The sequence below is a fragment of the Rana temporaria genome, chromosome 1, assembly GCF_905171775.1.
Source record: "Rana temporaria chromosome 1, aRanTem1.1, whole genome shotgun sequence".
NCBI classification, from domain to species: Eukaryota; Metazoa; Chordata; class Amphibia; order Anura; family Ranidae; genus Rana; species Rana temporaria.
Window position 1 is genome coordinate 289,332,593 of NC_053489.1, and position 22,302 is coordinate 289,354,894.

Consider the following 22,302-nt stretch of genomic DNA (forward strand, 5'->3'; position numbering starts at 1 on the left):
GGAAATAAACCTAGTAAAAACTTGGCCAGAATGGTAAGAAAAAAGAAAACCAGAAATTTTATCGAAAAAATCAGAAATGGGGATGGGGACTTAGTATATGCGACAAATAAAATAGCAGAATCTTTTAGAAGCTATTATGAAAAACTATACAATGTCCAACAGAAGATTAGGGACCCTGCCGAAAAAAAGGATAAGATCAGGAAAGTATTACGGCAAACTAATTTACCGAAGATAGAAGAGTATGAGATAGAAAGAATGGAGGAAAGTATAACTGAACAGGAGATAAGTGAGGTCCTAAAAAATACTCCCAATGGGAAAAGCCCGGGACCAGATGGCTTCACGTCGGCCTATATACAAAGGTTTAGTACTATCTTAGTCCCTAGATTATGTCAATATTTCAATGGGTTGGGGCGAGACTATGAGATGAGCAGAGAGGCATTAACAGCTACGATCACTGTCATTAAAAAAGAGGGAAAGGACAATACGAATTGTTCAGGGTTCCGACCTATCTCACTCCTGAATGCAGATACCAAACTGTATGCAAAAATTTTGGCCGAACGAATGAAGGGGGCGATGACTGCCATTGTCCACCCAGACCAGGTTGGTTTCATACCTGGGAGGGAGGGAAAGGACAATGGGGTCAGGGCACTTCTTCTTATGGAGCAGATCAAAGAAAGAGGGACCCCCGGTCTATTCCTGTCAGTAGACGCTGAGAAAGCGTTTGACAGGGTAGACTGGGGGTTCCTGATACAAACACTCGAATGTATAGGAATTGGCCCAAGGATGATTAAATGGATCAAAACGCTCTATTTCCACCCTTGCGCTAGGATCAAGATCAACGGATCTTTATCCGCACCCTTCGAGATGAGAAATGGAACCAGGCAGGGCTGTCCCCTGTCCCCTCTTCTTTTTGTTTTATCATTGGAACCCCTGCTGGCAATGGTCCGACAAAATCCAGAAATATATGGAATAGAGGTTGGAGAAGATGAGCACAAATTATCCGCCTTCGCAGACGACATTTTATTTTATATAAGTAGCCCAAGAGTCACTCTCCCGAAGTTAATAACTACTTTAAAACAATATGGTGAGGTGTCAAACTTCAAAGTAAATACAGAAAAGACGGAGATCTTAAATATCAATATTCTTAAAGATGAAGAACAATATCTACGGAAGAAATATAATTTTAAATGGCAAAAAGAAATAAAATACTTGGGAATAAAACTGGCAAATTCCATCAAGAAAATATATAGAATAAATTTTATCCCCCTGCTCAACGAAATAAAAAGGGAAATTAAAAATATATTCAATAGACCTATTTCGTGGTTCGGGAGGATAAATGTAGTAAAAATGGTTCTCATCCCAAAAATCCTATATAAGTTTCAAATGGTCCCAATATACCTACCACCGTCATTCATTAAAATAATTAACTCCCTCATAATGAACTATATTTGGAATAATAAAAAACATAGGGTGTCTGCTCAAATTCTAAAACGGGCCAAGAAAAAGGGAGGCTTAGCTGTACCCGACATCAGATTGTATTATAATGCTTCGGTTCTCTCACGGGTTATAGAATGGGCTAAAGAATCCCAGGACAAAAGATGGATAAATATTGAATGCACATTAGCAAGGGCACAGTTAGGGAGATTAATTTGGAATCCACCACAACACAGATCCTTACACACTTCAACACACACAATTACTCATAATGCATGGAGGATCTGGGATAGACTTCACAAACAATTAAAAACAGAATTTAACTCACCCTTTATTGATTTAAAAGAAAACGAATATTTTATTCCAGGGACAAAAGAAGTAGGGGGAAATTGGATCACAAATAGAACACAGTTAAAAGATATAACACTAGATGGTAAAATTAGGACACTTCACGATATTAAACATAGGATTGGAATTAGGGCGCTCGACGAGTGGAGATACTTGCAGTTAGTGTCATTCGTCAAGCGCCTACCACACCCTTTGAGGTCACAAGAGGATTACACTTTATTGGAACAATTGTGTAGCACCGAAAGCTCAAAAGGAAATATATCTAAAATCTATAATTACTTGCAGAAAATGGAAGAGTCGGACACGCTAAAATACATCCAAAATTGGGAAACGGACTTAGGGGTCCCAAGGGGGAAAACGACCATAGGAAGAATCCTGAAAATGACGCACACCTCGGCAGTAGATGTAAGAACTGCCGAGATGAACTTCAAATGTTTGACGAGGTGGTACGCCACCCCAGATAAAATGGCAAAATTCAGAGGGGGAGAGTCAGAGAAATGCTGGAGAGGTTGTGAGTCAAGGGGAACAATGGCACACCTATGGTGGGACTGCCTGAAAATTAAAGCTTATTGGAAAAAAATCTTGGCCCTGATAAAGGTAATAACAAAAAAAAGAATTGGAAGATAACCCATGGGTAGTGCTCTTTCATGGGGGGGAGACTCCAGAGAAGGAATACAAGGATTCACTGATCCCTCATTTATTGAACGCAGCGAAAAGATTGATTCCCCTTAAATGGAGAGACGCGAAAAGTCCGCAAATGTGGGAGTGGATTGACTCCGTAGAGGACACTTATAGGAGAGAGAAATTAAAATACGGAAGCTATAAACACAAAGTAGGGGAAAAGGATATATGGGTACCCTGGATGGAATTCAAAAAATCCTGGAGGTTTGCAGAAAACCTGAGAGAGGAATAGGAACGCATTTTTTCAATTAAGGGAAGGAATTCTTACAGTGGAGTCGTGGGATGGTCAAGGGAGGGGGTGGGTAGGGGGGGGAGGGGGCATTTAGTTGGGGAGGGGGGAGATGGGGTGCTGGGTTTAAAAAAAAAGAAAAAAAAAAAAAAAAAAAAAAAAAAAGTAGCACCTGAAATCGCCCTGACCTTGCTACTTTGAAATCGCGATTTCAAAGTAGCATCAATGTGAACCAGGGCTTAAGTACATTTTGTGGGCTGTCATTTACCGCAACCCCTAAATAATGCTACTTCTATGGCTGTTACACTTTTGGAGTCCTAGAACAAGTACAGCGATGAGGAATTCTCACGTTGACCTTGTCTACAGGTTTTTTCCAAGCCAGACAACTGCCATTTTCAGAAGAAGGCCAATAACGGCAGTTTCTATATTTCATTGAAGACAGGTGAAGCTTAAAGGGAACCTATTCGATAAACAGTCTACTAGGGATATATATATATATATATATATATATATATATATATATATATATATATATATATATATATATATATATATTCTATACAAACAAATTATTCTTCAGATAGGGGTATATTAAAAAAACAAACCCGCCTTTTTAGTCGTAAAATTATACTTTTTTTTTTCTTTCTGCATAACTGTGGTAAAGGATGGTATTCGTTATGACTAGGGAGAAACATTTGCTGAGGGTGAGTATAATGTGTCCTGACGGGCAAGGCAAGAGCTGTTTATAATATGGTAGAGGACAGTAAACACATTATGTGATTTATATCTTGCCATTACTGTGTGTACAGCTTCCAGAGCCATCATTACAGAACTGATGAAGTCGCTGTCCTTTTATCTGTGTTCCAGATTTATTTATTTTTTTAGACCCAGGCTTGTGGTAAACCTAGCTCTGGAGTCTTGTGGATGTTTTTTTGGATGTATTTTTTATTTCTCTCCTAGATGTTAATCTTGTGCTTTATTTTTTATTCTTTTGTCTTGCAGGTTGCTTGTAAAATTGGACTTAATGAGCAGAATCTTTACGATTTGTCATCCTGACTGCAAGCTTTGATATGGATAATACAGAAAATATCAATGGAAATGTTTATGGTAAATCGACCCATTTTCTTCATTTTAAATATAGGTGCATTTGCATTACTTTTGATTTGTATCTTGGCACTTGTTTCTGGTTTACCTGGAGCTAAAAAAAATAATATAAACTTAGACCAACAGAGGCAATATATTCTGTTTGGTTTTCACACAGCACAGTGCTAGTTACCCATCCCATTCTCTAAATATAGACAAGCCAGCAGTAGACTGGACATTTCCTATGTGTATAAACAAACATAGTCTAGGCTGTGGTATATCTGCAATGAAGTTGGTAAGGTATTCTATGTTCACCTGCAAACTGATTCTTTAACCACTTCCCCTCCGGAAGGTTTACCCCCTTCATGACCAGGCCATTTTTTGCTATTTGGCCCTGTGCTACTTTAACTGACAATTGAGCGGTCATTCAACACTGCAACAAAATTTATATCATTTTCCCCACAAATCGAGCTTCCCTTTGGTGGTATTTGATCAACACTGGTTTTGTTATTTTTTTATTATATAAACAAAAAAAGACTAAACATTTTGAAAAAAAAACAATTTTTTTAGTTTTTGCTTTAAAACCAATCCAATAAAAAATATCAAATTTCTTCATGAATGTAGGCCAAATGTGTTCTACTAGGTCTTTGGTGAAAAAAATCTCAGTAAGACCTCTTTCATACTGAGGCGCTTTGCGGGCACTATAGCGCTAAAAATAGCGCCTGCAATGCGCCCTGAAAGAGCTGCTCCATTCACTCCATTCACTCCAGTGTGAAAGCCAGAGGGCTTTCACACTGGAGCGGTGCACTGGCAGGGCGTCAGAAAAAGTCCTGCCAGCAGCTTCTTTGCAGCACATTGGGAGTGGGGAATGCACCGTTCCTAAAGCGCCCCTGCCCATTGAAATCAATGGGCAGCGCCGCTGTTGACCCTTTTTCGGCTGCTAGCGGGGGTTAAAAGCGCCCCGCTAGCGGCCAAAAAGCGCTGCAAAAATTACGGTATAAATGACGCTAAAAATAGCTGCGTTTTATGTGCGGATGTGAAAGCACTCTACGTGTATATTATTTGGTTTGTATGAAATTTGAAAAAAAAAAAAAACAGGAAGTAAAGTTATAGCATCTACAAACTGGTGTGTATGTATGTATGTATGTATGTATGTGTATGTATGTATGTATGTATATATATATATATATATATATATATATATATATATATATATATATATATATATATATATATATATAATATGTGTGTGTTTGTGTGTGTGTATACATACATATATATACACCATAGTTTGTAGATGCTATAACTTTACTTACTGTGATTTTTCTTTTACCAAAGACGTAGCAGCATAATATATATATATATATATATATATATATATATATATATATATATATATATATATATATATATATATATATATATTTTTATGCTAGTATTGGCAGCGAATAGCGATTTTTATAACGTAACTGTGATAGTGTGGTGGGCAGTGTGACACTAGCTGATGCTGGCTGTGAGGTACATTAACTGATACTATACACTGTCACTGTAATAGTGACACTGCTGGAAAGAGGTTAACATCTCGGGGTGATCAGGGGGTTAACGGTTTGCCTAGCGATCTGTAATGTCTGTAATATGTGCTTCTTTTACCAAGTGATCTTGTTGTGGTGTTTTTTTTTTCCTTCTTTGCAGGGAAAACAAAAAAAAAAACAAGATCACCTGTCGGTGTACAGAGCTCTGGGTTGTTTACAACCCAGATCGCTCTTCTGTGAATGGCGGAGCCGATCAGCAGGTCCCAGCGTTCAGTCATTGTTAGAATGTACTGCACTGCTGATTCCTGTCTTCAGTACGCCTGATTCTTTTTGTTGGGACCCTTTTTTTCCTCCTCTGAATCAGAGGTGGTAACTGAAGCACTGCTCTCCACAGGTTCAAATTCAGAATCTAAATCTGACAGTCAGGTTTTCTCCCTGCTGCTCTCATCTATCATGTGAAGATTCTGGATGCCCTCCTCACTTGTGTACCTTTTTTTGAGACAGCTAGGCAGGTTAGGCTGGCTCTGGGGGCACTGTACTGGTATAACAGTGGTAAGGTACTGGTGCGACAGTGATTAGGTACAGTTGTTGCTAGCTGCACTAGTGACACTGGCTTGATGGCTGCACTGGTTACACTGGGACAGATGTTGACACTGGGACAGGTGTAGCTATCTGCATTGATTACACTACTGGTGTGGTGGTGAGACTGGTACAGATGTTGTCTACACTGGTGACACTGTACTAGTGTGATGGTGGTCAGGTACTGTTGTGACGGTGACATTGGGACAGATGTTGATACTGCACTGTTGACACTAGGACAGATGTTGATACTGCACTGGTGTGGTTTGCAATCAAGGCTCTGTAGATGGCTGTAGCTAGCAATCAGGGCTCTGCAGATAGTTGCAGTGTGTGTTTTCATAGCAAAGTGACAGTCTTCAAAATTGAATCAAAGAAAATTCAGACCGGGGCACAGATTGCTCTCCTTCACCTCACACACTATGTGTGAAGAGAAAGCGAGCCAATTACTGCAACAAGCAGCCTGTGTTTACATTTGGGATCACTGTCATTGGACCCCAATAAATGATTATAGATTGCACCTCTGAAAGCCCATGAGGCCATGCATGAGTGGCTAGAATGGGGGGACCTACAGGTACTTCCTCCCAGAACAGCGCTTGTCCTGAAGGGCCGTATATGTACAGCAGGGGTGCTTAACCTGTGGCCTCAAACCTGAGAAGTGCATGCCTGTGATCTGGGCTTGCCAACCCACCATCGCAGAGTGCATGAAGCCTGTGCCAACAGTGGAGGAAGTAGGTGGCTGCAGAGAGAGCAGGGGCAGCATAAGCCAATGCTTCCTCTGTAGCGCCGGCTCCTGTCCCAGGCAGAGTGATACTAAGTGCACTTCACCTGGGACCTTTCTAGCAGCCTGGAGAGTGATGACAGCAGAAGCTGTAAGAGATAAAAAGGTCAGTGTGTTAAACATCACATACACTGCGCTTTTGCAATGGGCATATTGGCACCTATAAAAGGGTTAACAACTATTGGGCTTCTTTCACACTGTTCCACAGGTACAGCACAGTGCACCTGTGACTTTCCTGCGGGTTAGCTGCACTGAACCCCAGACTTTTTATTATATCCTGCAGGTTTGATGCACTTTCTAAAAGCGCACCAAAACTCTTCAACGCAGTTGTTTTGGTGCGCTTTCAAAAAGTGCACCACATTTGAAAGATATAATAGAAGTGTATGGCAAAGCACAGCTAACCCGCAGGAAAGCCACAGGTGCACTGCGCTGCACCCACCGTGCGGGTAAACTGCAGCGCATCGGTGTGAAAGCATTTGAAGGAGGGGCAGCATATGCAGGAACCAATCCTCTCCATTTTCCTCTACTCTACCATTTTTTCTACTCTTCAAAATGTTGAGCATTTCTGATGTACAGTGTCCAGGCGGACAGCAGTTATTAAAGGGGCCCTACCACCAGAAAAGTGTTGGAAATGCTTTATTAAATTCAACCCTATGAGTCTTCCATAGTGATATTTCTGTGACTTCAGTGGAGTTTTAAATTTTCACTGAAAAAAAAACAAAAAAAAACAAGTCATTGGTAATGAAGTTGAACTTGCTGTTGTCCTTGTTCAGTTACTGCACTATGCGATCCAGCAACGATGATAAAAAAAATGTGTACAGCGTCAGTATTTTCAGTTAAGCCATCACCGAACATAGAAAACCAAATAAAGGCGGCTAAAATAGATTGCCTCCTGTTCTGTGCTTGACATTGCCTCCCCTTACTGGCTGTTGTGTAAATATGTACCTCCTGGAATTCTTCCGTAAACATTCAACTTTCTCCACTTCACAGAGTATCATTCAGCAGGAGAGCGCTAGCTGCAACACGTGGAGATGCCGAATTTAACATAGCCACTCTGTACTTTGGCACTAAATGTCCTGAATTTACAAAGTATGGAGCAGCTGCACATGGCAACCAATCCGCTTCTAGCTTTCATATTCAACACTTAACTGAACAAGCTGAAGATAGTAGCTGATTGGTTGCTAGACACAGCTTCGCCAGATTCTGTTTGCTTGAGTTTTAGTTACTGTACTTCTTCTCAATGTTCTCTCTCAGCTAAAGACAACAATTTTGACAGCTAGTATGAATGATACCAATCCTAACAGGATATCTATATACTTTGAGAAATACCCGAGATTCCATTGCTGACCTTCTTTTAGGAATGCTAGTTGCCTGGCAGTCTCTGGCATTAATACTATGTTCTGTTGGGGGGGGGGGGCTCCCCTTCCCCCTTTCCCCCCTTGCCCTTTGCCCTTTCCCCCTTTGCCCTTTCCCCCTTTGCCCTTTCCCCCTTTGCCCTTTACCCCTTTTGCCCTTTCCCCCTTTCCCCCTTTTGCCCTTTCCCCCTTTTGCCCTTTCCCCCTTTCCCCCTTTCCCCCTTTTGCCCTTTTGCCCTTTCGCCCTTTCGCCCTTTTGCCCTTTTGCCCTTTCGCCCTTTCGCCCTTTTGCCCTTTTGCCCTTTTGCCCTTTCCCCCTTTCCCCCTTTTGCCCTTTCCCCCTTTCCCCCTTTGCCCTTTTGCCCTTTCCCCCTTTGCCCTTTCCCCCTTTGCCCCTTCGCCCCTTCGCCCTTTGCCCCTTTCTGCCCTCCCCTCCAATCCGCTTTCACACAGCTCTGCAGAGTGTAACTTCAGTTCCCTGACCCCTGCTTTCTGAAAGATCAGACAAGTTTTACACATTTTAGACTTTGAAAGGCTGTAGAGGAGAGAAGACCGCAGATAAACATGTACAACCTATGTATGTCTGTGATACAAGTGTGAACACCCATTCGATCTGATTCTGGTGCAGACTAAAAAAGGGTCCTACATGAGTTTGGTGTGAACGCGGTACGATTTGAGACAAACAAATCCATGGCTCCATTGCAACACATTCCTGTGCGAATTACATGTGGTGTCCCAACTGCATCAGTGTGAGCCCAGGCTTATTCTGCCATGGTCAGGTGACTATTACAAGCTTTCATTTTATGCTAGCCATAGTAGCCAAGCTTTCCTTGTTGAAGGGATTTCAGCTGCTTTTTCTGGCCATATTGGCTTTTCTTCCTACACCTGAAGTTCCTTAGCATTTTATTGTTTACTCCAGAGTGACTCCTAATCCATGCTTCCATTTTGATTTTGTCCCTGCCTATCCTAAATTGGTAACGGGTATAGACTTTTTTTTTTTTCTTGATCAAGCTTTTTTTTGTTCTTGTAGGAGTGAACTATTACAAGAAAGCAAGGCATTCTGTGTTTCACAAGGCCCTGATTCTACATGCCATCCTTCTGTATGTGGGAAGAATTTAACATGCCTGAGCAGTGGTGTTTACACTTCTAACACTCATGGCGGTAATTAATTTCTAAGTCTGTTTACCAAGATCTCTTAACTACAAGCTGGAACAGCTTTACCGCGCACACAATCTGTGACAGTTTTTTTTTTTTGCCTTGGCTGCCATTAAATGGAATGTCATTCCCCTTTCTTTTTTTTTTAAAAGTGTGCTGCTACTTTTTTACCTTTTTTTTTTTTTTTTTTTTTTTTTTTTTTTTTTTTTTTGTACTTGTGAGCAGCATCTGACCTTTTGTAGGCATTAGAAGCCAAGTGATTATAACGGCTATTTTTTTTTTTTTAAAGAATATTGCAGAGGAATGAAGTTGGTGGAAAAATGTTTTTGACGATGATGTTTACATCTTGTAGTTAGGGATGGCATCCCCTTTTTCTTGGTGTTGTGAAACCACTTTTGAATTTCTTCAGCAGTGAGCATTGCATTATCATGTTTTTATTCCATATCAGTGGTCTCCGAACTGAGGCCCAGGGGCAGGATGTGGCCCTTTTCTTGTTTATTGGGCTCCTGGAACACTATTACTCCCAGTGATACAAGGCACTGTTCCTTCTACACCAACAATGGGGCATAATTTCTGTCACTGATGCCAACAATAAGGCACTATTCTTGTCAATGACCCCAACGATAGGGCACTATTCCTCCCACTAACTGACTCCAACTGCAGGGCCCTATTCTTCTCACTGACACCAACTGCAGGGCCCTATTCTTCTCACTGACACCAACTGCAGGGCCCTATTCTTCTCACTGACACCAACTGCAGGGCCCTATTCTTCTCACTGACACCAACTGCAGGGCCCTATTCTTCTCACTGACACCAATGATGGGGCACTATTCCTTTCACTGATACCAACAATTGGGCACTATTCTTTGCACCGACACCAGTGGTGGGGCACTGTTCCTTGCCCTGATACTAGCAATGGGGCAATATTTCTCCCACTAGCACCACTGATGGCATTCTTTACTCCCATTGACGCCAGGCATTTTCTACTCGCACAAGCCACAGTCCGGCTCCCTCAAATTCTGAAGGACAGTAAACTGGCCCTTTGTTCAGAAAGTTTGGAGACCCCTGTTCTAGATGGTCAGTTGTTGTTGTTGTTTTAGTTGTAGGGTGAACCCTGTCCTGTAAAATCGCTTTTTATTCTTTGGCTATTAAATGACTATGCGGAGCAATCATCAGACATGATTACTGCCATAAGAGGGATACCCCACCAATCACAGATTTTGTTGTTTGATTGTTATATTTGCCCCCCTTCAGATGTAAGCCCCCTAGATTTAAGACCTAGTTTGAATGATGGCTTAGACCATGTTGTTTTTTCCTGTTCTGGGATCCAGGGTCTCCTTATAGCAGGCTGTTCATGTTATTCACTGGTCTTTAAAAAACAAGTAGTTTCCAGTTGGCATCGCACAAGTTCCAGTTTTGTAAGGTTTGTACAGTTTATGTTAACATTGGGTCACAAAAGTATGGATTCAGTTTTGCAATGGTATATTTGTAGCGTTTAAGCAATGTTTCCACAATTATATCATTTATTATTGGGGGTGTCCAAACTTTTTTCAAAGAGGGCCGGATTTGATGAAGTGAACATGCGTGAGGGCGGACCATTTTGCCTGACATTCATTGAAATTCAGTCCGAGAGTCCCTCAGGACAAAGGATGTGCTTGGGCGTGTTATTTGGATCTACCGTATTGGTGTATAACATGCATGCAAGTGCCATAAGTGCAGGCTCAGCCTGATCCATGCCCATCCGCAGCCTCGAAGGGGACAGGGAGGGGAGCGGGACGAGTGCCAAAAGATTAAATACAGGAGACTCTCCTGTTTACTCTGCGGCCTCTTTAATACAAAGTCCCGCCTCCTATGATAGACGGAACAGTCATCGAATGCCAGCCCAGGAGACGGGTATTCCTATTACAGAGGTTGCCGAGTAAACAGGAGATTCTCCCTTTATGTAATCTGATGGCATACGCCCTGCCCTCTCCCTGACCCCTCTGAGGCATCGTGGTATACATCTTTTGTGGCCCTAGGGGGCCACAAAAGAGAGAGATATAGATATATATATATAATTACCAGGGGGGCCGTATTAAACTGGAACACGGGCCGCAATTGGCCCGCGGGCCAGACTTTGGACATGCCTGTGTTTCTTTGTTTTAAATCATGTCGTACTGTCCTAACACCACCAAACTGTTGGATAGATGATCTTTTACTGCGTTTTTGCGATGATCTGATTAACCACTTCAGCTCCAGAAGATTCATGACCAGTCCATTTATTGCACTACGGTACTGCGTTACTTTAACCACTTAAGGACCGCCTCCTGTGCATATACATCGGCAGAATGGCACGGCTGGGCACATGTACGTACAGGTATGTACGTACAGGTATGTGGAGCTGAAGAACGGGGAGAGCCGTGTGTAAACACGGCTTCCCCGTTCTTCACTGTGGCGGCAGCATCGATCGTGTCATCCCTTTTATAGGGGGACACAATCGATGACGTCACACCTACAGCCACACCCCCCTACAGTTGTAAACACACTTCAGGTCACACATAACCCCATCAGCGCCCCCTTGTGGTTAACTCCCAAACTGCAATTGTCGTTTTCACAATAAACAATTTTAAATGCATTTTTTGCTGTGAAAATGACAATGGTCCCAAAAATGTGTCAAAATTGTCCAAAGTGTCTGCCATAATGTTGCAGTCACGAAAAAAATCGCTGATCGCTGCCATTAGTAGTAAAGAAAAAAAAAAAATTAATAAAAATGCAATAAAACTATCCCCTATTTTGTAAACGCTATAAATTTTGCGGAAACCAGCCGATAAACGCTTATTGCGATTTATTTTTATTTTTTTAACCAAAAATAGGTAGAAGAATACGTATTGGCCTAAACTTTTTTATATATATATTTTTGGGGGCTATTTATTATAGCAAAAAGTAAAAAATATTGCATTTGTTTCAAAATTGTCGCTCTATTTTTGTTTATAGCGCAAAAAATAAAAACCGCAGAGGTGATCAAATACCACCAAAAGAAAGCTCTATTTGTGGGAAAAAAGGACGCCAATTTTGTTTGGGAGCCACGTCGCACGACTGCGCAATTGTCAGTTAAAGCGACGCAGTGCCGAATCGCAAAAAGGGGCAAGGTCCTGTAGCTGCATTTTTTAGTCCGGGTCTCAAGTGGTTAACTGACGGTTGTGCTCCAAATAAAATATAACCCAAATAAAAAAATTGTTCCACAAATAGAGCTTTCTTTTAGTGGTATTTGATCACTTCTGCAGTTTATTGCGCTAGAAGCAAAAAACTAATTAAAATTTTGGAAAAGATACCCTAATATTTTTTACTTTCTGCTATAAAACAAATCCCAATTTTTTTTTTAAAAATCCAGTAAGCGTATATTGATTGGTTTGCACAAACGTTGTAGCGTCTTCCAACTATGTGCTATATTTTTTTTTTTTTACTAGGAAGGGCAGCAATCAGCAACTTATAGTGGGACTGCGAAATTGCAGCAGACAAATTGGACACTGACAATTTTTTGGGGACCAGTGACACTAATACATTCATCAGTGATAACAATATGTACTGTCACTGTACTAATGACATTGGCTGGGAAGGGGTCAACATCAAGGGTGATCAGAAGGTTGACTGTGTGCCTAACCAGCGTTCTTGTACAGTGTGTGAGGTGCTTTTACTAGGGGAAGGCATGGAATTCATGTCTCTGCTTTGCAGGAACACCAGATCCATGCCTTCCTTACTGGCAAAACGGCAATCTGCCTTATTCACATACCGTGTTTCCCCGAAAATAAGCCCGGGTCTTATACTAATTTTGGCAACAAAAGACACAGTAGGGCTTATTTTCGGGGTAGGTCTTACCATGTAATGTGCTGTCTTTTCTCCCCCTCTCTCTCTCCCTGCCTGACAGGAATCCCTAGAGTAAACGGAGTTGAAATGCTTGTAAAATCCTATAATCCACTCTATTACAGTAGTATATAATGTATAATGTGTGTTTCTGTAATATAATTGTGCCAAATACCTTTGTTCAGCGCCCCGCCGGAGCTTTCTTCTGCAATTATATCACAGAAACACACACATTGTACATTATATACTACTGTAATAGAGTGGATTATAGGATGTTACAAACATTTTGAACTAGGGCTTATTTTCGGGGTAGGGCTTATATTGCAGCCCTCCTGGAAAATAATGCTTGGTCTTATTTTAGGGGTAGGTCTTATTTTCGGGGAAACACGGTAGTTGGACTGCCGTTCTGACTGCGTACCGAATGATTAGTGGGTGCCGATGGACCCACTGATCGGCTACAGCTGTGTTGAATCGTAGCAGGAGCGAGCCAGTGGCAGCGAACCCGCTTCCTCGGAGCGAGCCAGTGGCAGTATTTTTAGGCTACGCTTTGCACAGTAATTGACTATACATCAGAATTGTCCACTAAAGTTTGGTATACAGTACTAGCACAGATGTTATTACAGGATACATTAAGATGGGGCCTTGTGGGCCCAAATCTTCCACCCATGTTAACACTTTTTATTAATGTGATATTGCTCCAGGTACTGCTCCAGGTTAGTCCATGGCCAGCTTGCCCCAAAGTCAACCTGCTCCAGTCCTGCTCATTACTACAGTACTTATAAGATCATTGTAATGGATGACTACAAACCTGTAAATGCCAACTTCTTCATAAAAGGTAAAAACACATCCACTACACAACGCGAGAAGGAACTGTTAATGCATTTCAAGCTTATAGGCACTTGCACATAGCATGTTGCATGAAACGTGTTAACAGTTCCCCTTCTCTTATGTGATGGATGTGGTTTTATATTGAATAAAGAAGTTTGCATTTACCAGTATGCAGTCATCTATCACGATTGTCTTACATGTGTTCACACTACTGTCAGTGATTATAGTTTGTATATGATGTTCCTTGCACAGTGCAATACATTCTCATTCCCCCATGTTTAATCTTTTAAAACACGAAGTAGAAAAAATTAGGGCTGTTACTGATCAACATTTTTCTGTTCGATTTAATCGTGTTTTTTTTTTTTTTAATCGACTAATTTTGATTAATTATAACGCACATACAGATCCAACTACTTTTAGCTGATCTCCTTGCAGGCTGATTCCCATGCAGCTACCAACCACTGGAAAAATGGATAGCAGGATAAAAAAAACACACAAAAGGCAGCGCTCGATGGGAATAGCATTAAAACTTTTATAGTCTTCAAGTAGGTGACCAAATAAATATTTCACTAGAGATAAAATCGATGTAGCTACATAAACTGTAAAAATGGTGCGAGTAATACCAAATGGTACCAAAAGCAGTCATAAAAACATGTAGCTAAGTATGATACTGGTATAAAAATGTGTACAACAATACCATTGCTGAATCCAGATGAGGAGAGGTTAACATCAGTCCGTCGGCATGTAGACATATTATAAGCACGGACAGTTTTCCTATGTGCACTACATCTCCCCTTCTTTCTATCTCTACATCACATAGGGGAGGGGGTGTCTGTAGTTCAGCAGGAACGATAACTCTCACTGCAGCAGAGGCAGCATGGTCAGTCTGCTACAGCAAGTTAGGAGCCCGCTGAATTCTTGCAGGATTAACAAGTATTTTTCTTTTGCATAATAAAAAAAAAAAAAAAATTGGCTTTTTTTTTTATTAGGTTTTTTTCAACATACAAAAGATAAAAAACAGAAATCTACAGACGGCCTACATATGGCACTAAGCCTATAAGATAAACACACATTTCAAAGCTCTATAGAGACTCTCATATAACACACACAAAATAAATTAAACCGATAGAGGGTGTCCTCAAGTTGAAACATGGGGACCCACCTAAGATCCTGAGATACAAACTAGTCTAAAAGCAGTTCACCCTAACAAGTATCACTATTAACACAGTAATATGCAAAAACCTCAAGAGGATCTCTAATACAGGGCCTGCCTGTCGCCTCTTAAACACTTAGGGCCAGATTCACAGACATTTGCGGCGTAACCTATCACATTTACGTTACACCGCCGCAAGTTTTACGGGCAAGTGCTTGATTCACAAAGCACTTGCCTGTAAAGCGGCGGCGTAGCGTAAATCCCTTTGGCGCAAGCCCACCTAATTCAAATGAGGCGTGGATCATTTAAATTAGGCGCGTTACCGCGCCGAACGTACTGCGCATGCTCCATTTTGAAATTTGCTTTGCGCGAAATGACGTCGCACTGACGTGATTTTTTGAACGTCGACGTGAGTTGCGTCGTTTCCTATTCACGGATGACTTGCGCAAAAAAAATAAATTTAAAATTTGACGCGGGAACGACGGCCATACTTTAACATGGCAAGTCTAAAGATAGTCCAAGAAATAGCAGCTATAACTATACGCCGGGAAAACCAGACTAGCGACGACGTAAGAGACTGCGATGGCCGTGCGTACCTTCGTGAATCGTCGTAAATAGCTAATTAGTATACCCAACGCGGAAAACGACGCAAACTCCACCCAGCGGGCGCCAAAGTATTACACCTACGATCCGAAGGCGTACGAAGCCGTACGCCTGTCGGATCGAAGCCAGAAGCCGTCGTATCTTGGTTTGAGGATTCAAACTAAAGATACGACGCGGGAAATTTGAAAATACGCCGGAGTATCAGTAGATACTCCGGCGTATTTCTTCTGTGAATCTGGCCCTTAGATCGCATTTGCACCTGAGCGTTTCGTAGCTTGAAGCTACAAAACGCTGGAGGGGAAAAAAACTATTATTCTCTATGGAGATGGTTTACATCTCCACTCCAAAACGCCTGAAGCCAAAAGCTCCAAATGTCTGAAGCTCAAACAAGTTCTGGGACTTTTTTTTAGGCAGATTTGGGAGTTTTTCTGCTTTTTACATTGGTGACCTTTTGACCTGTACAAAATCGCAGTAAAAAACGCTGCAAAAATCGTGGTAAAATTGCGCAACTTTCTGCCTGAAAACGCTATGCACAGGTGTGAATGGGGCCTAACTGAGCTGGTCCAGTCCGAAGAAATATAAAAAAAAGGGGAGCAGAAGGGGAATGTATGTGAGGGGATGGAATTGTTCAAGGTTCACGTTACAGTGGGCTATTGGAAAATCATCCGGTATCCTGTCTGCGTGGGGTTCTCAGACAGAGGGCTGTCCTCCACAACCTCCAGTCCAGGGAGCCCCCTAATCCAGGTCAGGGCTTAACTAGCTAGGTTAATAGAATAGTCTGCAGAGAAAGTATCAAAATATTAGCTTTTTAAATAAGGCATCTTCTTTGCTATAACCACCAGTGGCGGAACTAACGCCATAGCCACCCACGCGGGCGCTATGGGGCCCGCAGCCAGGTGGGGCCCGGTGAGGATGAAGGAAAAGCCCCGAGTGTTTGCCGCATCCGAGTACATTGTTAGCCCCGAGCGTCTGGGAGTGAGGACCATCTGATGCCGAAGGTTACCGAGTACGGCCAAGTGCCGTACTCGGCGCTGGCGGCACTCGGCCACTTTCACCCACTTTCGGCATCACATGGTCCTGACTCCCAGACGCTCGGGGCTAAAAATGTGCTCGGATGCTGCCCCGCCTTCTGGAGTCTGCAGCGCCAATGGTGGGACGTGTGACGTCCATCATAGGCGCTGCAGGCTCTACGGCGGGAATTACAATTCGGCCGCCGCACGGCTCTCCTCGGCTCCTCTGACTGCCAGTGCCTGCCCTGCTGTGACCGCACACCAACTTAAGGCTGAGGCTGCTAAGGTAGGTGACTCAGTGTGCTGTAGAGAGCCCTTACTGATCTTCAGTTGACCTAAATTAACATAAAAGCTGCAATACTGTTCACAATAAGAAATTGTTGTTCACAGAATTACAGGTTTGTGATTTAAATTGCTAACATTGCCAGTTTGATGTATTCGTAAGGTGTCCTGTGGGGGGAGAAAAACCCTGTATTCGAGTGAGAATTTTTTTTTTGTCCTTGTAGAAAAAATGGCAAAAAAAAATAAAAAATCAGCAGTAATAGCAATAGTGGCAATGGTAAACGTCATACATTTATCTCTCTACAAACATATTGAAGATTTCAAATACTGTGTCATTCCCACTATGTGAATCATATGTACGGTATTTGTCAGGATTTACTGAAGTATGCTAGCCTAGTCATTTTAACCACTTCAGCCCCAGAAGAATCCCCCCCCCCCTTCCTGACCAGAGCACGTTTTGGGACGTTGCACCCAAACAATTTTTTTATTTATTATATGGTTATTTAAATTTTTGTTTTGCTGTTCAAAATTAATATAATCTGTTGCTTGGGTACTGTGCCACATGAGTGTAGTAATGTGTTGTTCAATGGCATTAGTTAATTTTTTTTTTTTTTGGAGGGGGGGCCCCATACAACATTTTGCTGGGATTTCTAGTTACGCCCCTGATAACCACGATCAATTGTAAAACCCCATACAGATGCTAACTCATACTATCCCTTCATCTTTGAATCTCCAGTGTTAATTTCATCATGGAAGCATATAATGAGAGAATCCTTAGTTGCTAGTGTGAAGACCAGGCAGACTATAGTGAATGTCAGGGCTTGTCTTCTCCGCAGCCTTGAAGGCCTCTGTTTTAACACGCAGCATCGGAGAATGCTGTCATTAGTATAGTGTGATAGGAGTCCCTACTGTCAGCTCTATTCATACTGTTAAGGAGTGCGCTTACTTCTGCCCTGCATTCAACTCGGCTAAACCTTTCTGCGGATTTGCAAATGATTTCATGGTTTTCAAGCCAGGGAGGACTCGGCAAGAGAGTAGGGGTGTGTGTCACATTGTAAAAGAGTTTATTTTAGAGGTGTAAGCCATTCAAATGCAACACGCTTCAAAATAGGATGGCTCCAGTCTGAGGAGGGAGGCTAAGCTTAGAAATACTTTGAATGCTTTGAAGGAGTTTTTGGCTTGGCTCAGCAGGAAGAAAACTCGAAGAGGATGCATTATGTTGTGTATATGGTAATTTCCATCTCTTCAGCCGTGTACTAAATAACTGGATGATTGCGATAACCTTTTTTAATCTGGAAGGAGATCTGAAAGCACGTGGACACGTGTAGCAGACATCTGTATCTGTCTTCTAGATGTACATACCGAAACACGTGCTTTGTCAAGTAAGTACACACCACAGCACTGAGAAATGTGTTTGATGTAAAATGGACTGCACAAAGATAATATCGTTGGATTTGTTAGTGCAGAGCATTTCTTAAGGCTTGCATGGAGTTCTATCGGTTGTGGTTCTCCTAAACGTGCTCTTGTCGGCATGCCTATAGTTGTCTTTTTAGGTGACCTTTTTCATTCCTTGAATTCACTCAGCAGTATTTATTGAAGACACAAGGCTTGTGCTGTAAATTTGTTTCGTTTTGACAGCACTCATTCTCAGGCCATTTTTGTCGCCATTGTAAAAGAACGCACAGGGCAGAGATCAAAGATATTGGGGGTTTATTTTAATTTAGTTGTTGGTTGCTGATTAATGACCCGTTCTAAGTACAAAGACTTGTTCATAGGCACTAATGCTGCGTACACACGATTGGAGTATCCGATGGTCTAAAATACGATGGATTTTTTCATCGGAATTCCGACCGTCCAAAACGCTGTAACTTAAAACACTATGACGAGCCGAGAAAAATTTAAGTTCAATGCTTTCGAGCATGAGTCGACTTGATTCTGAGCATGCATGGATTTTTCTCTGACAGAATTCCACACAGATGATCGGAATTTCCCATCGGATTTTTTTCCATCGGAAGAATTTTTAAAACATGTTCTATTATTTTACTCCAATGGACAAAAGTCCAATGGTGCCCACACACGATCGGAATTTCCGATCAAACAAGTCCAGCTGACTTTTTTCGGCGGAAAATCCGATCGTGTGTACGCAGCGTAAGCGTTTTCAGATGCAGAACTTTTCCTATATAAACGAAAAGAATAAATCGAGAGGGTTGACAGAATTTATTTCCCTAAAGGGGTCCTCAATAACTGAGACTAAAGAGCACAAGTAGTACTTTTCTTGTAACACGTGTTCTGTGCGATCACAGCCTGATTCATAAATTAAAAAGAACTATACCAGGACAACATGCCCAAGCTACGTGTCAGGTTTGTGAATTGCCTGCCCAGGGCTGGTTTTGTAAATCCTTTGTTGAATTTAAGTCAAACCGGAGGGTGCAAGCACGCAAGAGCCAACCCTCTAACTGTACTGGTCAGCTAAAAACTAAAGGGCATACAAGAGGAGGCAAATTGCATACACTTCTGCCCCCCCCCTTCTGTTGGAGGTATATCAATTTAAAGCATCTGATAGCTGTTATTCCCGGTGTTGCCTAGCCAGGAGTGTCAACAAGAAACTCATAGATGTTATCCTTAAAATGCATACAAGTACCCCTGCAGTAGAGTTTTAAGAAAACACCTGCTTTGCATGCTAATGTAAGCTGCGATGCCCAATCCTGTACTTGAAACCCAAGGTGTACTAGATAACTAATAATCACCATGGGTTTGGACTTTCATCATTCTGAATATGGACAGAAGTCGTCATTTTATATAAAAACTCCAAACAAGTATTCTCCCTAGATTGATAGTAAATTGCATTATAATGAGGGAATATTATGAAATCTGATACAGCTAAGTCTCAAGGGCTGATAAAGATGTTTTTTCTTTACTTATTAAGTCTTGATTCATGCTCATACTGTAACACTAGATTTATGAGCCCCAAGATCTGACATTTAAATTAAGGTGTGCAAGGTAGTTATTTGCCTTTAAGTCCCCTGGTAAAAACAATAAACTCGTTGGGCTGGAAATTTCTGTTTGTTCCTACCTACACCCTGCCATTTTCATGCATATTGAAGGTTCAGCCTACACCCCATTGTAATTAATGCTTGCATTTTGTTTCAAGAAGGTCAAAGTTTTCTTCTTCTTTTTTTTTTTCTACTAACAAATGGCAAAATTACCTGCTAGGAAGGAGCCATTGAATGCTTCCCAACACCGCTCCTGAAAGCTGATTAAAACAATAATTCTCATTTAAAGATACCATAGACCTCAGAGGGCGGAGAGATGCGCAGGCGCAATAGGTTTTTGTATCAAAAAGATTGTACTCTTTTCTTGTTCCATTTGTGCCTTTGGGAAATGTTCAACTTAAAGGTGCCTGTAGCTATTAAATTATTGTTGTGTGTCTGCTCTCTAATTTCAGCTTGATCAGGTAGCCACCATAGTATTTGTGAACTGTTTCAGATGTGAACATATTTCTCCATCAAGCCAGTCTCAGTGGGTGGTGATGATCAGGTGACTGGAATGTTTTGGTCAATTCCTCTGGTTGTCCTGCCCTGGGGCTTGCATCAGGGTGTCTGTTCAGTGTACACTTGGGAGATTACTGTACATGTGCATACACGGAGAAAAAAAATGATTTGGTGCTCAAACTCAAGACCCAACCATGATGACTGACTGAACAGCAGCTGACTGTTCATCAGGATGCCTGTAAAAATGCTCTAGTTCTTGGACTGTGTGGGATCTCTCAGACACTGGAAAGACAGACTGATTCCATGAAGAGTATGTCTGAATGATACATTTATTACAGGTACATATGTATTGTACATTCACATCCGTCCCTGTCCTCATGGGGCTTACAATCTAAGGTCCCTAACTCGCATTCATACATACTAGGGTAGATTTAGATAGGAGCCAATTAACCTAACAGCATGTACCCAGAGGAAACTCACGCAGGCACATGGACAACATACAAACTTCAGGCAGGTAGAGGCATGGTTGGGATTGGAACAGATGACCCTAGTGCTGCTACGTGGAAGTGCATGAACCCCAGAATTTAGAGAGACCAGAACAATTAAGCCTTTGTGTTTTTCTCTGGACAATGGCATTCTTGGAAGATAAAGCAATATTAAACCCCAAACCAAATGTAATATGTTGCAGCCTACCATTCTTTAAATGTACTGGCTGCATAAGTTGCATATGTTTGTGTTTTTTTTTTTTTTTTAAAGCTTTTTCTTTTTCACCTGCTTATCCAGCCAATAATGCACTTCCTGTCAAAGGATGTCTCCACTGGATGGAGAAGCAACAAGAAACTCCCTTGGACAGCTGCATTGTCAGCCTGGTCTCAGAGTGAAACTTAATGGTAAAACTATAGTGTATTATGACTGTCACAATATGGCTATATGAGTGTCCAGGAATATTCAAAAAGTAGCAGGCTCTTACCTCCACACCCACATTTTTTTTTTCTTTTTCCCCATCTTTCCCATCTTGCATATGCTTGGGATTCGGGATCTTGTGGTTTTATATCCAAAGTTGCAAAGTTATATGTATGTATGTATGTATGTATGTATGTATGTATGTGTGTGTGTGTGGTGTCGGAGTATCCCGTGCACTCATGTTTTGGTGGTGTTTTTAGTTTTTCTTATGCCTTTTGCTCCCTTGTATGGTGCACTTGTACCTTTTTTTTGTTTTTGGACAATCCTGTTTTGTATTTGACAAAATTTGTTAATAAACTGGGATTGAACACAAAAGGTAAAAGAGCGCTTCAGCTACATCATGAGATGTTGAGATAGCCTTTCCTCTCAGAAGAACTAACCTCCATGTGAGTGTATTTTTAAGGTGTACAGGTGATGGATTGCAAGTGCTGAAGTGAGCCAGACATTAAGCCTATGCATTTTGAAATTTGTCAGGGTAGCTCCTGCAATAATATATGGAGTTTGTTGACATGGTGCAACTATGATTCCAAGGTTGGAGGGGTAGCTTGAATCCAAGTGTGTGTGCAATCTGTTTGCCAGCAATGAATTGTTTCTTGTAAAAAAAAAAAAAAAAAATAGCAATGAACTTATCTAGTTCTAGCGGATAGTGTTTTGGGACCAGGGAATTTGGGGGAGCCAATTATATCATAAAGAAATTTGACCACCTGTTTACAGTATCCTTGAATCAAAGGACACAACCAGAGTAAGTGGAACATAATGTGCCAGGAGTGGTAGACCACATGGAACATAGGGGAACATGTAACATCATTGGGTTTGAATCTGGAAAGATGGATAGGTGTCAGATAGGACCTATGTAGGATGTATAATTGTGCAAGTCTGTCATTGGATGACTTGGAGGCAGGGTCCACACAGTATACACACACGCACACATACAGTATACACACACAGTATACATACA

The 22,302-nt window shown here is 41.6% G+C and overlaps 1 protein-coding gene across 8 annotated transcripts in view; it reads left to right on the top strand.

The window, feature by feature from the left end:
* KANK1 (KN motif and ankyrin repeat domains 1) overlaps positions 1 to 22,302 on the top strand; it is a 255,581-nt gene that overhangs the window by 150,909 nt on the left and 82,370 nt on the right. For 7 of the 8 annotated variants that reach the window (XM_040357089.1, XM_040357143.1, XM_040357107.1 and 4 more), the window contains one exon: positions 3,695 to 3,799. In XM_040357089.1, coding sequence (XP_040213023.1) covers positions 3,763 to 3,799 — 37 coding nt within the window. In that variant the 5' untranslated portion in view covers positions 3,695 to 3,762. Of the gene's footprint in view, positions 1 to 3,694; positions 3,800 to 18,194; positions 18,273 to 22,302 lie in introns of those variants that run through there. The other variant, XM_040357152.1, reaches the window with a different exon arrangement.